The sequence below is a fragment of the Pinus tabuliformis genome, chromosome 6 (genome assembly GCF_031772625.1).
Source record: "Pinus tabuliformis cultivar Carrire ecotype Pingquan chromosome 6, CPIR1, whole genome shotgun sequence".
NCBI lineage: Eukaryota > Viridiplantae > Streptophyta > Pinopsida > Pinales > Pinaceae > Pinus > Pinus tabuliformis.
In genome coordinates, this window is record NC_142292.1 from 1,310,705,394 (window position 1) to 1,310,725,510 (window position 20,117).

Below are 20,117 nucleotides of genomic sequence, written 5' to 3' on the forward strand. Positions count from 1 at the left end.
CACCAGATTTCGATCCGACACAAGATGTGTCGTCAGCAGTTCCAGTGTGGGTGTGCCTCCCTCATCTTCCACTGCATTGCTGGAACCCGAAGTCACTAGAAATGATTGGTAACACCCTAGGAAAATACATAGACAGAGCAGAGAGAAGGGATCAGTATTCATGTGCAAGAATATGCGTCGAAGTCGACTTGGAAATAGGGTTACCTGAAGCCATAAAGTTAACAATAGCAGACTGGTCTTATATCCAAGAGTTAGACTACGAGCAGCTACCATTCAAATGCAGAAATTGCCATGAATATGGGCATTTCGCAAGATACTGCAAAAAAAAAGGAGGAAGATCTAGAGAAGTTGAAAGGAGAAAAATGGATCCAGGTGCAGAAAGCAGTCCAGGCCAAGGTGAGTAACAGGAATAAAGGGAAAGAGGTACCGATGGAGTCTGGAACTCCCTTAACAGGAATGGTTCAAACGGAAGGAAGAGGAGAACAGCCAAAGACAACAGCCTCAATAAACTCATTCCAAACCCTCAGCACTTCAATCGAAATTCCAAAAACAGAGATAGAGGAAATTGAACACCAAGTTCCTTCAGTCGCAGCAGAAAAGAAGAACATAGAAGTAACCCAACTTGACTCCCCAGCAGGAACCTCCTCCTCACCTACATACGTAGAAATAACAAGGAAAAAAACCCCCGGAAACCTCTGGATCATCGGAAGACGAGACATTCGAGAGACCCTCTAAAAGAGTTGAAAGGAAATCTCATAAGGAAGCCAGGGAAGAAGAGGCGGAGATGAAAAAAATGCAAGGCAGCCAATCCACCATTGAAATGTCTATCGGGAGAAACACCAGAACAAGGCCCTCTAAGGGGGGATCAACTCACTCCAATCCCGTTAAATAATGAAACTAGTCTCTTGGAATTGCAAAGGCTTGGGGAACCCTTCGAAAGCTGAAGTAGTCAAAGATCTTCTGAAAATAGAAAATCCTGAGATCCTCATGCTCCAAGAGATTAAGATTGAAGGGGAAACCCTTCTTGAGATTAGCAAATTAAAATGGGGAAAAAATGCAGGAAAGGCCATTAGTGAAAGAGGTTCCTCTGGTGGCCTAGCAACATTGTGGTCGAAGGACAAGTATCAACTAGAAAGCTCCTTTGAGACCCAACATTGGATATTCACTGAACTTCGGCACCTCTCTAGTAAGCTTTCCATCTCTCTCTTCAATCTTTATGTTTCAATCCACCTTACAGAGAAGAAAGAATACTGGCAGACCTTGTCTGATTTCTTAGACATTTACTCCCCTCAGAATATAAAAGTGGCTGGAGATCTCAACCTCATCATTGATCCAAAAGAAAAGAGAGGTGGCAATAGTGGCAAGGACCAAATGCTTCCATTAGTAGAGGAGCTAATACTTCATTGGGATCTTCTTGACTTCAAACCGAAGAAAGGTCTTTACACCTGGACAAACAATAGAGCTGGGGCAGAACACATCTCTACTCGCCTAGATTGTTTCCTAGCGCAGAGCTCTTTGTTGCTAGGAAAAAGACTGATCTCCTCGAAAATTCTCCCAAAGCTGGCCTCAGATCACAAACCTATTCTCTTATAGCTGGAAGAGGAAGAAAATTTGGGCCCTATCCCCTTTAGATTCAACCCGCTTTGGTCAGGGAAAGAAGGGTTCATGGAAATTGTTCTGGAGGCATGGTCCATACCCGTGACAGGATCTCCCAGCTTCGTGTGGGAGCAGAAACTAAAAATAACCAAGAGAGCTCTGAAAAAATGGATTAAAGAACCCTCAAATTCTCCTACCAGCAACAAGAGGAGACAGTTCAGTTTTTATCAGATCTGCAAATGGATTTGGAAAGTAAGGATATCTCTGCTTCAGATTTAGAAAAAGAACAAGCTGCCCAAATCAAATCATTTCGCGCTTTCTGCCATGAAGAAGAGACTTGGAGGCTTAAGTCTCATAGCCCGTGGCTTAAAGCTGGAGACCGAAATACCTCTTTCTTCCACAGGCAATATCGAGCCCGGTTATCTCGAAATCATATCGCTGAAATCACTTCTAAGATGGGATTGTGCTCAAAGGTCAAGAACACTAAAAAAGGCAGCAGAAGATCATTTCCAAAATCTGTATAAAGAGGATGGGAATGGGGATGAAGAAGTCATCTCGGAATTTCTCTCCCACATTCCATCTTTGGTAAGCAAGGAGGAGGACAACACTAGTCTTACGAAACCTTTCTCCGACGAAGAAATCTATAAAGTAATATGGTCCATGGAACCAGACAAGGCACCAGGACCTAACGGCTTCTCAATTCATTTTTATAGAATTCGCTGGGAAATCATAAAAACTGATCTTCTAAGGATGATTAAAGCTTTTCATCAAAAAGCCAAAGTGGAAGGCAGTACTAACTCTACCTTCCTTGCATTAATACCAAAAGAAGTGAATCCGGGCATTTTTAACAGGTTTAGGCCAATCTCGCTCTACAATGCATCATACAAAATACTGACAAAATTGTTGGCAAACAGAATCAAGCCATTGCTTGGGAAACTCATTATTCCCACCCAAGGAGGTTTTGTCAAAGGGAGACACATACTAGACAATGTAATACAGGTGCAAGAAGTCATACACTCCAGTTACCTTCAGCAGGAGCAAGGTATGCTCATAAAGCTCGACATGGAAAACGCATTCGACCGGGTAAATCTTTCTTTCCTGTACAAAGTCCTCCTTTCCTTTGGTTTCAGCTCTAACTTTGTCAATTTGATTAAAGCCTGTACTGTAAATCCATGGATAGCACCTTTAGTTAATGGCAGGCCAGGAAACTATTTTCAAGCCTCGAGGGGAATAAGGCAAGGTTGCCCCCTCTCCCCTTTCTTGTACATATTGATGGCAGACTCGTTAAGTAGAAAACTGGTAGCTGAAAAGAAAGCAGGGATAGCTCCAGGTGTCAAGTTGACGAAAGGGCTAGAGCCTCTCAACCATGCATTATTCGCAGATGATTCTCTTCTTCTAGGCGAAGCCTCCATCAAGATAGCCAAAGTTTACAGTGGAATCCTTCAAAAATACTGCAGCATATCAGGAGCTCTTATAAATAAAAGGAAAAGTGCAATATACGGGTGGAATGTGGATCAACAAGCAATTCAGAGAATAGCCTACTCCTTAGGCTTTTTGGGATATGCTTCTTGGGATAAAATCAAATATCTCGGGTTACCAATAACCCTAGGCTCTAACAAATTATCGTTGTGGAAAGAGGTAATAAGCAAAATTAAGTCCAAGATTACAGCTTGGGGAGGGCAATGGCTCACCAATGCTGGCAAACTCATCTTTATAAAATTTGTTTTGTCCTCCCTGCCAATTTATCAGGCCTCCTTTCTGCTGGCTCCAAAGAAGATCACAGAATAGATCTCCAGAATGATCAGGGATTTTCTGTGGAGAGGAGGAAGAGGAAATCAAAGAAAATTCCATTTAGTGAATTGGGATACAGTTAAACGTCCCATCTATGAAGGAGGCCTGCAAATAAGAGACCCAGGCCTTGCCAATCTGGCTCTTGGAGGCAAAATACTCTGGACCCTCTTCTCAAACAGCAAACGCAATGTCAACCAGGCCATAAAAAAAATATCTAAAAGGCTCAACGCTAAGAAACGTTCAGATAGATAACAGCATCAAAGGGATGTCGATATGGCACCTCTACCGCCGGGGGCTCGAGTTCTTTCAAAATCACTTGTATCGCATCCCAGGCAACAGAAAAAACACGATGTTGTGGCAAGACAGCATAATGGGACAGTCGCCTCTGAGCAAAAATGAAGCAATCAAAGAAATCAGGAACTTCCTCATGCAGCAAGGAATCCTCACCCTGGCAGATATTTCGACTTGGGACGACTCCGGAAAATGGAGAAATTGGGAAATTCCACGAGTTCCTGAACAACTGCGCAGTCAAAAGACTCTCCTGGAAGAAGCGCTAACGGGCCTGGCACCGGTTCACATGCATTCGACAGATAAATGGGGATGGGGAAAGACTAGAATTTACAAGGTAAGGCATGGATTTGCCTCTCTTCAAGCACAACAAGCTTCGAGCCACACTGCATCGGTGTGGAAACAGATTTGGGATCCTCTTGGGCTTCCCAAAATAAACTTCTTCACCTGGGTATTAATGCATGGGAAAGTGCTAACTGGCGACAATCTGAGTAAAAGAGGCATTCACGGGCCACATTGGTGTTCTCTCTGCTACAAAGCTCAGGAAACCATGGAGCATGTGTTCGTGGATTGCACTTTTGCTCAAGAAGTCTGGGACTGCATCCTCCAAGGTCTCAATGTCTCTGCCCCATCACAAGTCAAAATAGCTAACCTTTTCAGCACCTGGAGAATGCGATATCCTCACAGGACCCAAAGAAAGACAACATGGAACAGAATCTAGAAAGCAGTTCCTAAATACGTCTGCTGGAAAATATGGCTCACCAGAAATGATAAGATCTTCAACAGCATTTCGAATTCCCCATTGAAGGTGGCAGCAAAAGCAAAAGCACTACTCCTCGAGACTGTGGCCAATCACCCCCTTAAAAATGATAACACGCTTCTCCCTGAAGAAAAGAAATGGATGGGAACATATATTTTTCGAGACAGGATAAAGAACACCACTTGCCCCAGTAAAACTCTTGTATGGAGATTACGAGAAACGGACTCAGATTTTCAAGATTGGTGGAGGAAACAGGGTAAAACAACAATCTTTTTTGATGGTGCCTCCAAAGGCAATCCAGGGATAGCAGGAGTAGGCGGAGTGATCTACTCCTCAGAGGGAATCCAAAAAGATAGGTTCAGCTGGGGCCTTGGACAGAGGACCAACAACCAGGCAAAAATCCTTGGGCTGCTAAAACCCTGTCAGATAGCACGTAAAAAAGGCAATAAGGAAATACAAGTATTCGGGGACTCAAAAATTTTGATAAAGATATTAAACTCGGAGGACCACTTCAGCAATCTGGCGCTCAACAAGACACTTCAAAGGCTGAGATACATGCTCCAAGATTTCTCCTCCTACCTTCTTTTCCATATTCTACATGGGTCAAATAAGGAAGCAAACGCAAAAGCAAACCAGGCATGCCTCCTACCACAAGGAGCTTTCAGCAAGAATGATGAAGAATCTACATGGATCCCGATCCCGTAATCTAGAGTAAATCTACACCTATGTAAGGAAAGGATAGTTGCAACTAAAAGTAGTTCTGAATATTGTAATGAGGGTTGTTTTTGGCCTCGGCCCAACCAAGCTTAAATAATTAATATAACCGTTATAGTTTAAAAAAAAAAGGACCCAATTGGGCATGTTACATATTGTAAAAAGAATTTATTTGAGTCAAAATAGAGTCAAAAAGCCCCCCAAGACCTCGTCATGATGCAAAGATCAAGTCTGCCTACATGAAGGGACAAGTCGGCCTAAAGATAGCAATTTGTACCCCTCACAAGCCTATAAATAAGAAGGAACTCGACCTCATTTGGAGACTCACTCAAGCAAGTTCGATCTTCACAAGATAGAAGTTGGAAAAGGACAAAAAAGAAGGAGAAGAACTAGATCTACATTTGCTAGGAAAAATAATTTGCTGGGCAGGTCGAAGCTGCAGAAGAATTTGTTGGATAGGTCGAAGCTGCAGAAGAATCTGCTTGGCAAGTCGAAATTCCAGAAGAATTTGTTGGGTAAGTCGAAATTGCAGAATTTTTTGGAAGCAAGGTTTGACTTGGTCTTGGAGAGCCTTGGTCAAGGATCATAAGTCTTGGAATTTGTCAATTGAAGTTCTACTAGCATAGATCCATCTTAAATACGAATCTAACATGAGCCGAGAGGGATCCAATTTCTTCATATGAAAATTATTTTATGAGCCCCACATTATTTAAATGTTTTGTACAATTATTTAATTCTTTTTACTTTTAGATTTAATTTGAAAAAAAAAAATTGGCCCACATGACCAAAATTTCAACTTTGATTATGGACGGACAGTGCTACACATCATACTGGGTTGTAGAATGAGCCTCTCGGCTCAATAAGAAGAGAAGAATTATTGTGGGTTTTCCTCTCAGTTGGATAGGTTTTGACCCTGGCTGATCACCTACATAGTGTCCTATAGTCTCATTGATTTTATTGTTTGGTAGTTGTTTGATGATAAAAAAACACTAATAATAATTAAGTAAAAGAAGAGGCTAATCAAGTTGAAGATATTAACATCAAGGAGCATCTTCACTTGACAAGTAAGTATCTTTATATGTATGTCTGAATCTATTAAAATGACTTCATTTTGCAAGGAAAGCAACAAATTGGCTGGGTCATCAAACTTTCTTGCATGGAAGAAGAGGACAAATTTGATCTTCATAGAGAATGAAGTCGTTGAACATGTTAAGGGTACAAACACTAAGCCTCCAAAGGAAGAAGCTCAAGCTCTAACAAAGTATATGAAAGGGGAAGTAAGGGCTCAAAGGATTCTCATAGAATCCATCAATGATCCCCACATACCTTATGTATGAAAGTTGGAGACATCAAAAGAAATATATGACAAACTTATAGAATTGTTCTATGTAAGCATTGCAAGAAAAGCAATCTCATTAAGACAAGAACTCTATAAGATGAAGATATCAAAAGAAGAAAGAATAGCCTCATACTATATTAGGGTGTCTGAAATAAGGGACCAACTACAAGAGTTAGGAATCAGGATAAATAATCTCTGACAAGGAAATGACTACTATAGTGCTCAATGCACTATCAGAGAAATGGAGTAACTTTACGTCAAGCATCTATGGGAAAAGGAAGCTACTCCATTCAATGAACTATGGTCATTATGCAAAATTGACAAAACCGGGTTGAAAGCAAAAAGTGATGTAGGATCAAACAAGCAAGCACAAGCATTTGTTGACAAGGCTAAGAGGAAAGGAAAGTTTGGTCCTTGGAAACAAACAAACAAACAAACAAAATATGGCAAAGGTTCACTGCTATGGATATCAAGAATATGGGTACTACAAGAGAGATTGTTCCAAGCTCAAGAAGGACAATAAAAAAGAGGAAGGGAAGAAGTCCATATCACTGAAGAAATGGAAGATGCTGAGAAGCAGAAGTCAAAGAAGGAAGCAGTAAAATATCTCTACTATGATTGAGATAATCTTCTTCACCAGGTTCTTTTCAGTTTTTGTAAAATAGAGCTGGCATGGTTAGAAGCATGCTAGGATGCGATTTTTAGCCACAAATATCAGCGCCTACACACCATGCCCCAACTTGGGATGACCAAACCGATTACCTCATACTTCCTTATTGATCAACAAACAGTAGGCAAAGTCCCAATGCACACCAAACAACCAGATGGTGAGACCCCAAGTTTCACCTCAACCCCCCCAGGAGACCACCCGATATTATTGAGATCAGTGCGAAGGTGTCGATTCATACATCAGGCCACACATCCTTAGAGCATTAGAGAGATCAGCTCCAAATGAATCCAAAGTAGAGCAAGCCCCTGCCTATTAGACTACATCCTAGATCCAAAGGAGCAAACATAGACCCATTCGGAGTTTCCTTCTTTCAACCTCAGATGTTAGGAATATTCTTCGCCTGTACATCACCCCCCTTAAATTGTGTAGCAAGGCTCCTCAATGGTTCAAGAAGACTCCCACAACAAGGCGATGCCCAGTTCACACCCCTCGCTCTTGGCCATCAAACTCAAGAGACCTTGACATCAATGAACCAATCATCCGATCTCCCCCTCTCACTCTTTCTCTCTCTTGACAGGTTCTTGGATTGGTTTGTCCATCTTTCTAGTCTTGGACAAACTCACTTAGTGTTTTGTATCACAGTACCTTTGTCACAGTTTTATACATATATTCTAATATTATACTTAAGTATGTTTCTTTCTTTGTATTATTTTCAGTATTTTCTAGGAGTTGTGTTGGCACTCCCACATTGTATTCATACTGATTGTACTCTTTAGTCCAATTGACCTACTCTTGTGGTCATTTGCCAGACATTAATAAAATTATCTTATCTTTTAAACATGGAAGAAAAATGATATGACAATTGCATCTTAGAACTCCTTGTTTTCCTTTACTAATGAAATCAATTAACTATTTGGTTTCAGCTTAGCATGTGATAAGATCAAAGGGGTGTGGGACAATCTTCACATGTACATGTATGATCATAAGAATGCAGTTGATTGCTATATTAATAACAGTAGAAGAAAAAGTGAAAAAAGCCTGGTTTCTAATCCAAATAAGAATGTCAGAGAAACATTTAATTTGTCAGAACCTTCCAACCAGAAAATAACTTGTCTCTGGATGACATAACATAATTTAGAGGTGCATACCTTGAGCAACTCAATGAGTTCCGAGTCTGTCTCTCTCTTACGAGAAATATCAGGAGACTGTAGCTGAGAAATGCAACCACATATTAGTATTTTTCTCACCATGTAAATCTCTAAAGAACTGATTACTAATATACAAAAATGAATGCCATACCTTGTTACCTATAAATACCAAGGCAACATCTGCTGCCTGCTCTCTCTTTTCCCCAGAACACTGCTTAGACATGAAGAAACAATAGACATAGCATCTCACTAGTAAACTAATTCAAGTGAAAATACAGCTTGACTCAATACATTTAATACAAGAAGATTGAGAAAATGCAAATAGAATGGAATCTTCATTAGCAAATATTTACAACAGCAACACCTCCAAATTATTAAACTATAACAAATAAGGCAACCTTGAACTCAGCAGCCTAAACAAAATTAAATTCGACAAGATTGAAATTTTGGAACAAAAACAAATGCCTTACCAAGAGTTGTGACCAGCCTGCCATATTAAAAACGTCCTTGGCAAGGTCTCTGGGGGAAATGACATTGTAGTTTACAGATCCTTGCTCATAATGACTCAAAGATCTGCATAACAGGCACGTGTTGCAATATTAGCTGGATACTTGAATTGACTTCAGTAATTTACTGACTACACACCAATGATCAAAGCAGATCATAACCATGGTATTACATGAACTAGTACTTTGGACTGGCAATGAGATAGAGGCTTAGCCAAAAATCTATACAATTATAATGTGCAAACAAGGTTTACATATAACATGACATGAAGTGTTTTTGTTGAAAAGTAAAAAGATAAATATATGATAATGCCTTCCACCATATTAACAATAAATAAACAGCTTCCCACTTCACAGTTTTCTATCTTCATCATCCTGCTAACATTTACTGCTACCAAACTAACATTTTTTTCACAAGGCTCTCTATCCTATAAATTTTATACTTTCTATAACACCAACTTCTGTCTATAATGCAAATATAAATATAGAATTTTCACCAAAAATGACTTTCAAACAGTTGAACATTGAGAGAAACTTCCCACATGTCCTATCCTCAGTAGATATTGTCTTAATTTCTCACTAACTTGAATGGTTGCAGCGAGGAAAAAGGGGAACTCCCCAGCTCACAGTTTTCTGTCCAGTCACGTCAGCAAGAAGAGATGCCTTCAGGCCACTCAACTCTTTCACGATAAACTGATTGGCATTTAACTTCTTTTGCAAGTATCCATCTTGTCGCCCAAATTCCAGCTCCTCTTTTGGGCCCTTTACAGCTCTCTTGCATATTCTCTGAACCCTCGCCCTCGCTAAGTAAAAACAGCACCCCTATTTTGAAATGTGACAAAATTCCTTTGAATGAAAATACCAAAACCTCCCTAGATAAGATAAAATAATTTTACTAACATCCACATGTCACCAAAAGAGTAGATCCTTGGAACTATAAAATACAATAGGTCAATATAAAATGTGGGAGTGCCAAGGGTACTCATGAAACTAAAAGATAGATAGATACATGTGAAAAAGAAAATAAGTAGGAAAGGGTGCAGCAAGAAGGTAAACCCTAAAAGGCCCTACTCTAGAGTCTACACTAGCAATAGTAATAGTGCACAAGACTGCTTGTGAAAGTACCAATACAAATCCTAATAACATCCTTGTTGGGTGTGTGTTATATTCTTTACACAACTAGTCGCACACGCGGAGGGGTCACAAGGGAAGTGATAGCCCCCCCCCCCTGTTGAGGGGTTTCAGGGGGGCAGTAGCCCTCCTGTACTGGGTCCGAGGCAGCGGCCCAGGAAAAAAAATTGGACCCTATACTAGGTGGGCAGACCTAACTATGGTTTTGTGCATGGGTTTTGCACATGGTTTTGGGCATGATGGTTTTCTGCCCATGGTATTTTGTAGATCCGGTCAAGGGAACTATGGTTATGTTTTAATTCAGGGTTAATGGATTGGGGTTTATGAATGTTTCGGCATGTATATATATGTATTGTAACATTGAAAGGAACATAATGAAAAATCAATCTGGTAGACCTGGTTTTGGGATCCAAGGGAAAATCTCCGTGTATTTGTTTTATATGTTCGTCATTGTTTATTTTCTATTTTTAGAATTTGTCTTCAGGTAATTTCTATACAGGGTTAAAAACTACAATCCTCAAGGGAATACTTGGGGCTAAAGGACATCTAGGTGATCCCAAATTCCAACAGTGCACCAGAATACTCAGTTGAAAGTTGATATTCTCCCAACACTTAAGGACGAAGAGAGAAATAGTGTGATGGGCATCCACTTGCTCAACCTAGGCACAACTCTATGCTAAAAGAGGGGACATATTTGTGTCCTCACAAAAGTGAGTTGTCTATCAACAAAATGGCTTGATGTGTGTGCGTGAGTTGTCTATCAACCTAGTATCACATATGTCCAAGCTTGGGACATGTGCATGGCACCTGACACCTTCAATCACTGAGATAGGCTTAAACAAAGAGATGATTAACCTAGTACGGCATCGTTTGAATTTTTTACAGCTCCCTCAAGGTTTATCATTTGTGAGGAATCACCTCACATATAGAGAGAGAACCAAACATTTATAATATGAATAGCAAGAGATGGACCAAACTCACAATATAGACAATGGTATCTCCCTTCGAGCTCAAAATAAATGGAACACCTAAAGTTGAAATGCTCCTCAACCTCAATCTCCTATAGACAACACATTTGATAAATCCTCTCCATCTGTTTGATATAGAATCTTTTATTTCTATATTCATTTGAGAAGCCTATGTTTGGAACAACTAGTCTCTAAATATTTAATCCATTCAAACTCTTAATCTAGGTGTATCCTTCACAACCCCTCTTCCGTCATTCCATTCCCTACAATCTTCAAGCTTCCAAGTGGACCCATACTTCCTACGAGATATTTGAAGACCCTTACAAATAACCCCCACACCACATACTTTTCACCACTTTCTACCCTCTTGTCAAACTCCCAAAAACAAAAATTAAGGAGACGATAACCAACGAACATATTCCTAAGGTCTACTACAAGAAATAACAGACGTTCTACTTTTAGATAAGATAAGATAATTTTATTAATGTCCAAACAAATGACAACAAAGATATGTCAATGGCACTAAAAGAGTACATTCAGTATAAGTACAAAGTAGGACTATGAAGGTAACTCCTATATCAATGCTAAAAGAAAAAAGATAGAAACATCTAACTATCTAGCTAAGAGAGAATATAAAACAAGATGCATGTAGAAGAAAGATGCTAGAAGCTAAAGAAACTCAATGTTGAACAAAAGAATGGATGTGAAGGTATGTTAGAGCTAACTACCAAGAACAAGTGAGGGGACTGAGAGGCATGCTCCTCATTGGAGTTAGCAATCACTATGAAATAGTCAATGCACTAACAGATTGGTTAAGTGGGGGGGCAATTGCATGATCCTAGGGGCGGCACAAAAGTGAGGAAGCCTAGCTCTCATAACATCCTAGGCCAAGAAAAATAAACTTAGAATGGAATCATAGAGACTCAACCAAACCTAAGGTGGAGTGTTGAATGAGGGGAGCCCAACTTTGGGATTGCCTAAAGTTGGTCCCTCTATTGGATTTATGATTTTTGTCCTATGGCCTAGACTGAAAATGCCTCATTACAACAAAACCTCACACTTCTAGAGATGAAGTCCAAAAGCTCAAGTGCGAGACCCACTATACTCAAGGGGGCGCCACTATCACCTTACCAACCTTCCTCTCGCTTATGGTGTCAATTTTTCTTACGGCTATATTGTTCTTTGCTTTGATAATTGCATTACATTATTTACATTGAATTCACCCCACAACATTTTAACATCATAACGTCATATGCAATTATGTAGAAAGAACAACATCATCATTAATGCAGTGGAACTATAAAAGGAACATCAGAAGAAAAGCATACACACAAAGAAACACCAGGATTGGTCGGAGACCAAGGCAAAACCCCACAAGGGGGAAAACCCAGAATTCAATTCTTCTTCTTCTATTAGATTGTCATTGAAAGTTCAACAGATAGGTACAAGGTACAAATGTCCATCAATACATCAGACTGTCTAGGGCCTATACATCTAGTTCACAACTTCGTTTGTGAACAAGATAATGCTTCTACACATACTTTCATCAATGACCTACCATATTTAACATTACGGTCGCTTCATATAAATATTATCTCTATTGTTGGACTATAATGATGCCATACAAATCACTGAACTGAAATTCCAAGCATACCATTGTAATGTGAATGTGATATCATACATACAACTGTGATGTGTTCCAATACGTATACAGCAGAGATTAACCATACCACAACCACTGTGATGCCAATACCATTATAATGTCAATACCATAGTGTACAGAACTGAACTAAGATGTCGATGAATCTATATACAAATATGAGATGCCAATACTAAACTATGTGCCATGCCATAACAATGAGATCTAGACCATACATATACCTGCGATGCCATACAATTGAGATGCCTTCCACATGTATATAAATGCGATGATCAATGCCACTGTTGCTGGACCATACGTATACACATACTGCTATGAGAGGGAATTCATATACATTCAATAGAGACGAGACATCTATATACCACTGTTGTAATATTACAAATCCATACTAATCATGAAACCATAGCGAGACATATATATTTCAGAACCTTCATATTACCATTCATCGCTGAGCGTATACATAGCAGAGATCGCAAGCAGATGTGAATTCGATGCTATATATACATACCTACAGAGACCATACTGTGATGTGAATTCAGCGCAAGAGAACTTGTACCTATGCGAGAGTTCTTGTGAGATACCTGTGACGTCTATATACTACTGTTGTAATATTACAGAGCCATACTAATCATGAAACCATCGTAAGACATATATATTGCACAACCTTTGTATTACCATTCATCGCCGACAGTGTAAATAGCAGAGATCGCAGAGAGATGTGAATTCGATGCTATATATACATACCTAAAGAGACCATACTGTGATGTGAATTTAGCGCGAGAGAACTTGTACCTATGCCAAAGTTCTTGTGAGATACCTGTGACTAATGCAAGAGTGCCATGCAAAGCGAGAGTCCTATAGATGATTATTGTGACCAAGAGCAAAAGATTTGTCCCATACGAAAGACCTGTGCCATGCCAAGATAGAAAACTTGTACCATAGTGAAACCTGAGCCAAGCGAGTCATGTGCCGAGAGAGGCTATGCCATCGAGAAATTTGGGCTAGCAAGAAGCATATGATAGCGAGTCGTCGAAACCCTTATAGCGATGAACCATTTAACCAAGAGTGAAAACCTTGAATAGAACAGAGATGCGGTGCCCAGTCAAAAGAGGGATGCGATGCCCAATCACAAGAGATGTGATGTTATTTCATCGAATTTGAACCAATCGAAACTTCAAAGAATAATCAACCATACATCTAATACAATGTGGTATCCTTTCACAACATGCTTATTTATATACTTCGGTGACTTAGATGCCACCCTTGAATTTTTAGTGAGGCCGACCATTTAATTTGGAGGGAAATTCAAATTGAATTAAAATATATTTATTTATTTTAATATTTGCTTGTTCAAAATGATATTCTTCATTAACCATAGGACTTACAATTTGGGGCTTAGGGTATCCCTTAGGGGAAATTCGTCCCGACGTTGCCCAACTTTCAAAATATCGCTAACTCTCCTCCAACTCAAGGGAGGTTCTGCTTAGTAGATCTTAAGGATCAAATGGCCCAGTCAAACCAAGTCAAGAGCCCCCTAAAACTTCTACTTCTACTACCATTAATCAAAGGATTTGAACAATCGTGGTTTAAGGTGGATCTTAGAGATAGGATTGCTAGGGTCTTAGGGTAATTTCCAGGATTTGAACTCAAAGGGAAGGTCTCCAAACATAGACAACCAAGGAAAAACAAGGAGAATAAAACCAAAATAAAATGGTTTAAATGATTTGTAAGGAAAAAGGGTGATGGAGGATAGAAGATCAATGCCCTAGCTTGCTAATTTTGTTTAAGGGGCATATGGAGTCAAGAAACAACTCACATGAAGAATTTGGAGTAGATACAAGACTCAAAAGACCACAATATATCCACTTAGTTACCCTAGGCTTTTGAATCAAGGCTCTAAATTTCCACAAATGATTTAAGGGAACGAGCCCCTTGCTAGTTCCTCAAAGACATGGAAGAAGGATTTGTTTAACAAGGATAATGAACAAATATTATGCCCACTTACTTAAGACTTGATTTAATTCATCCAATAAAACATTAGCAAAGATAAACGAAGTCCACTTACTAGATTTACCATGCATTCATCCAAGCTTCACCATAAATCATCCATGAAAAGAGATCAAAATCCACATCAACAAGGCCTCCAAAGAGATCGCTCTACTCATCCATCCATTACCAAATAATAAGACAAGAATCACAGAATTTTCAAACTTACTAAGGGATTTCTCCCCCAATCCAACCATGAGCAAATGAGAGGAAGAGCACCTCTATTTACAGAGGAGGTGTTGAACTTCCTTTACATTAAGATACTAATTTTTAAGGCTAAAACCCCCCTACTCTAGCCTGGGGGGGGAAAGGCCCTCTTTTATAATTAGTTAATCAAAAATACAATATCAAAGGGATTATCATGCCATATGTACAATTCTAAAAGAGAATGAGCCCTCTAGGGTGACCAATCTTCATAAATAAGAGTAATAGAGGGGCTTTTGGCATAGCATCCGGCCTCCAAAGGCCTTTTAATCGCATTCCTTCTTCAAGCAACCTTCAAATCTGCCATCAAACATCCTCCAGGCTCCTTCAATATGGGTGCACAAGCCCCTAATGAGTATGATCCAGGTGGATATTGGTGGCCACCCGCCTATTCCACTTGGACCTCCACCATTGTTTCTTTCAGTTTCCTTATTTGTAGCACAATTTACTATTTTTGGCAGTTTTTCGGGTCCTAAACTTTCGGAGTAGTTTTGAGGCCCTAAACGACGTTTTTTGGGAAAACTGGGAGCAACATGGGTCCATGGACCAATGTTGCTTACTTAAAAGTTGTAGTCCTCGGATAGATCTTTCTAACGAGGTATTGTGCGCGTCAAACGGAGATTGTATGCCAAAGTTACGACCCCGGGAAGTTGATGTACCAATTTACCCAAAATGGGGCCCATAGTTTGGCGCTTCATCTCCTAGGGTTAGATTTTTGGATGTTTAGGGTTTTCCATTGTTTCTCAACAATAAATAGGCCTTCGAGCCTCATTGTAAGACAGTTCAGAGGCATGTAGCTGCCACATCTCTTCTCAGAAATAAGCTACCAACGCTCGAGCTAGTTTATTTCAATTTCTGTTTGTAACCATATTTCAGTATTTTACATCAATGAAATGAAGTATTATTTCTAGTTTATTTCAATTTCTGTTTGTAAGAATATTTCAGTATTTTACATCATGAAATGAAGTATTATTTCTGTTGCATCTCTATATTTATGACCATAGATACAGAGATGCAACAAAAATAATACTTCATTTCATTGATGTAAAATACTGAAATATGCTTATCTCTGAGGAGATGTGGCAACTACATGCCTCTGAATTGTCTTACAATGAGGCTTGAAGGCCTATTTATTGTTGAGAAACAATGGAAAACCCTAAACATCCAAAAACCTAACCCTAGGAGATGAAGCGCCAAACTATGGGCCCCGTTTTGAGTAAATTTGTACATCAACTTCCCGGGGTAGTAACTTTGGCATACGATCTCCGTTTGACGCGCACAATACCTCGTTAGAAAGATCTATCCGAGAACTACAACTTTTGAGTGAGCAACATTGGTCCATGGACCCATGTTGCTCCCAGTTTTCCCAAAAAACGTCGTTTAGGGCCTCAAAACGGCTATGGATGTTCAGGACCCAAAAAACTGCGAAAAATAGTAAATTATGCTACAAATAAGGAAACTGAAAAACTAAAAGAAACAATGGTGGAGGTCCAAGTGGAATAGGTGAGTGGCCACCAATATCCACCTGGATCAGGGTATGACATCTCCTCCAATATGGAAAGATGGTTTCATGAGCACCATAATGGCCTCTAAATGATCGTCAAATATTCCTTTTTCTTCCACAAATTCAGTTGGTGAAATCTCCAAAAATGGGCAAAAGACACCCATTTGATGTGTACATAAGCCTTCAATCCAATTTCCAAGGCTCATTCAACCCTTGCATGACTCATCTTCTAACTATCTAGCTACCTTCCACTACCCTGATGACATCTACCTTGCTCCTCTTTAACTTGTCCAATAGTTGTACTTTGTTGTTATGCCATGATCTGGCACTTTCTCTACTGAAGTTGCAAGAGACTACTGATAATTGAAGTATTGTTGTCCTTTCCTATAGTTTTTATGACAACAGTCTTTAGGAGGATCGATCTTGAACCAATATAAGTACTTGTTTCAAGTATTTTAGAAAGAGATATCGAGAATTTGTGGGTTGAATGGGTCTAAATCCATTATTGGTGTTTCATCTTACACCATTCCCTAGGCTAGTAGTCACATTTAAATATGTGATGAGTGTTCAAATACATCCATTACACGCGCTAATAAGAATGGACCGGATAATTCTAGTAACCAAGGTTCCTCATCAACACTACTTTCACTACTTCTATCCTTATGCTTGGATGCACAACCAAGCCTATAGACTAAGAACACACACTCATTCTATTCCCCAAAGAATTCTCCATCTGTTGTCAAAACAACATTGTCTTCATAGATCTAGCATGCTCGAATATTCAAGTGCTTCAAGATAACTTCAGGAACCCTTTATGATTACCCAACAAGTTTGAGGGTAAAAGTTCTTAAGGAGGTCAATCAACCTACAAGAGGATCAAGAGGAAACTCAAGGCCTTACCAATCTAGAAATTGAAGTAGCATTAATCTTCACTTATTGCTTGTTGCCCCAATAATATAGGACAACAAGTAAAAAGATGATTGTCCTAAACATCTCCAATCAAAACGGGACATGGAAAGACTAAGATGTATGTCCAAACATTTATCTCACAAAGAGAGCATGGAATCTCTTGTCAAGGTAGTGAACAAAGGTGTAAAGGGAGCTCCACAAAATCCAAAATAGACAATAGTATCTCCCTCTAACCTCATAGTAGATGGGACATCAAAATAGGAGATATCCCTTTGCATGCGGCTCTAATAAGTGGTAGAGTTAGGAAACCTCGTCCAACCATGAGATATGGTGACTAGTGTCAACCCAGAGTCTATCACAATCCACCTAGCACTATCAAAGTGAGTTCCTAAGGACATGCATCTGATGTCTAAATGTTTATAGAGGTTAGATAATAAGGACATCTTTATACTCTAGAAAATGCCCAAAATAAAAGGCCATCTTTGGGCCAAGACCCCTATGGGGTGCAATCACAGTAACCAGATAAATTGTAAATGTCCTCTCTGAATACCTATTCATGTCTTGCTTAGACCATTAGACAAGAGATGACTTGGCACATCAAGCATGATGGCACAACCTATTTTATTCCATTACTATAATTCCATGGGTGTTCATCTATATTCTTTGAACCTCTTTTTGTAAAAGTGGCTACCTAATATCATGAAATCCATGGCCTTCAAAGCCCAAACCACATGAAGCTATAACATCTATCATAGGTTTATAATATGGGGAGTTAGTAGCATTGAAAGATATGCGAACATAATACCACTCTCTATTTATGCACTCCACTCAATGTTTGTCTCCATATATTTGTTTCAATGGTAGGTTGAGCTCAAGGGTGGTACAAGGTACAAAAAATGAGCAAGAATAATCCTCCTAGAATTGGATATGCCAAAAACAACCTCTTCTCTAGGAGGGATCATTGGGACTCTAAAGGGATCAACCAAAAAGGCAAGGATTCTTCAAAACTAGGGTTTTTAGTATCAAGTAAACTTGAACCTCTCTGTCTCTTTTTGAAATTGTATCTACTAATTGTTGAAAATTGGCAACTCAAGGATGAATTTCCTTAAATAAAATTTCATTTCTGACAATTCTAGAGTGACCTTCTAAAAATAGAAAGTCATGCCTAGCATCTCAAGTATGTCTTTCCATAAATAGTAAATCACCTTGTATCAATTGGTAATCAAGTATAGTTGATGGAAATTCACTCAACTTATCTTTTAATCAATCTTAATAGTTCAATTTTGGCTTGATTATCAATATTATCATTACCTTTATTATTATCCTTATGATACTATGATATTACTATTAAAAGGTATTTCAAGGCACCTTACCCTTTCAATCATTTCGTTCTCCTCTCTCCTTGATGAATCACAAGGTACTACATACTCTCTCTCTCTCCCCCCCCCTTAATGGATCTGTTGCACTCCTCTTACATTCTCTTACAATCATTAAAGACATGTCACAACAGATTCCTCTTGCGCACTCTTTAATGCATATGTTACACTCTCTCCTTTATGGCATAAGTCACTAAGGCATGCGTACTTCACTCCTTTAAGGCATAAGTTATTGCATGCGTACTTCACTCCTTTATGGCATAAGTTATTAAGGCAAGCAAGATTCCTCCATCTAGGCATGCATTGCCTTCCTCTTAATGACATAAGTTACAAGGCATTTGTTGCCTCTCCATAATAGCATGAGTTACACTCCCTAAATGGCATATGTTACTCTTCCCCAAGGCATGCATATTACTCCTTTATGAACAGAATTTGTTGCTCCTTCTATATATGTATTTCATATCATCTCCTCTCCTCACTACTTGTGCATTGTGAAAGAAGGATTTGAACTTGAGAGAGAGAGTTGGAGAGACTTGAAGAAAATTGTGAGAGAGAGAGACTTGGAGAGTAAGCACAGAACTTGTAGGTTGATTCAGTGTTTGCATCAGCTGCTGCTACCAGTGATCTTCATGCTACAGCTTGTTCAGATTTGGGTGAACATACTCATTCTCTTGATCTCTCGTTGTACTTTATATCTCTGCTGAACAATTGATATCTAATAGAAGAAGAATCTGTTTGGGTTTTACCCTGGTCATTGGACCTGATTTCTCAATGCCTTATCTTGTTCTTGGTTGTCTTCAATTGTGCATTTGGTTTATGTTCTATCTACAATTGCTTAACTAATATTGCAGCATAAAGATGTTTTGGAATAAGTAATTGTTACAGCGTAGAACATCAGATTTCAACACTAATAAGCATCAAGGTAACCTTGCATCTCAGCTCTAATTTGAGGAAGCCTTTTAAGCAAGGCTTGATTTTCCCTCTCTCATTTGCTAAGTGTTGTTTAGCCTGAATATACCTCACCCACCAACTTTCTTGTGACAATGGTTGCATACCATTACCCACCAACCAATAGCAATGGTCCCATGCGAAGTCATTTTCGCTTTGGGAGCCACTGACAATTTTTTTACCAGCAAAACCAAATCTGCAAATACAGCCCTCACCTTAAGTTCTAAAAAAAGAAACACAATTTTTTTGCAAAGTGAATTAAGATTATAAGAAGAATTTTACATAACTTCACAAGCTCGAAATCAAGACTCTAAATCAGAGCAATAACAGATCCAAATCCGCAAATACAGCCCTCACCTTAAGTTCTAGAAAAAGAAACACAATTTTTTTGCAAAGAGAATGAAGATTATAAGAAGAATTTTACATAACTTCACAAGCTCGAAAAAATCAGTGCAATAACAGCTCCAAATCAACCCCAACAGCAGATCCAAATCTGAACTGTGAATCAGCAAAACAGCAGGTCCAATTCAGCAGAAGATCAGCTCAAGAACAGCAAAAC

At 39.2% G+C, this 20,117-nt stretch overlaps 1 protein-coding gene across 1 annotated transcript in view; it reads right to left on the reverse strand.

Annotated features, from left to right (window-relative positions):
* LOC149263431 (uncharacterized) overlaps positions 1–20,117 on the reverse strand; it is a 142,880-nt gene that overhangs the window by 65,777 nt on the left and 56,986 nt on the right. The window contains exons 2-4 of the mRNA XM_089426279.1: positions 8,777–8,879; positions 8,458–8,517; positions 8,307–8,369 (exon numbers count right to left, since the gene is read on the reverse strand). Of these exons, the coding sequence (XP_089282405.1) occupies positions 8,307–8,369; positions 8,458–8,517; positions 8,777–8,879 (226 nt within the window). The remainder of the gene's footprint in view (positions 1–8,306; positions 8,370–8,457; positions 8,518–8,776; positions 8,880–20,117) is intronic.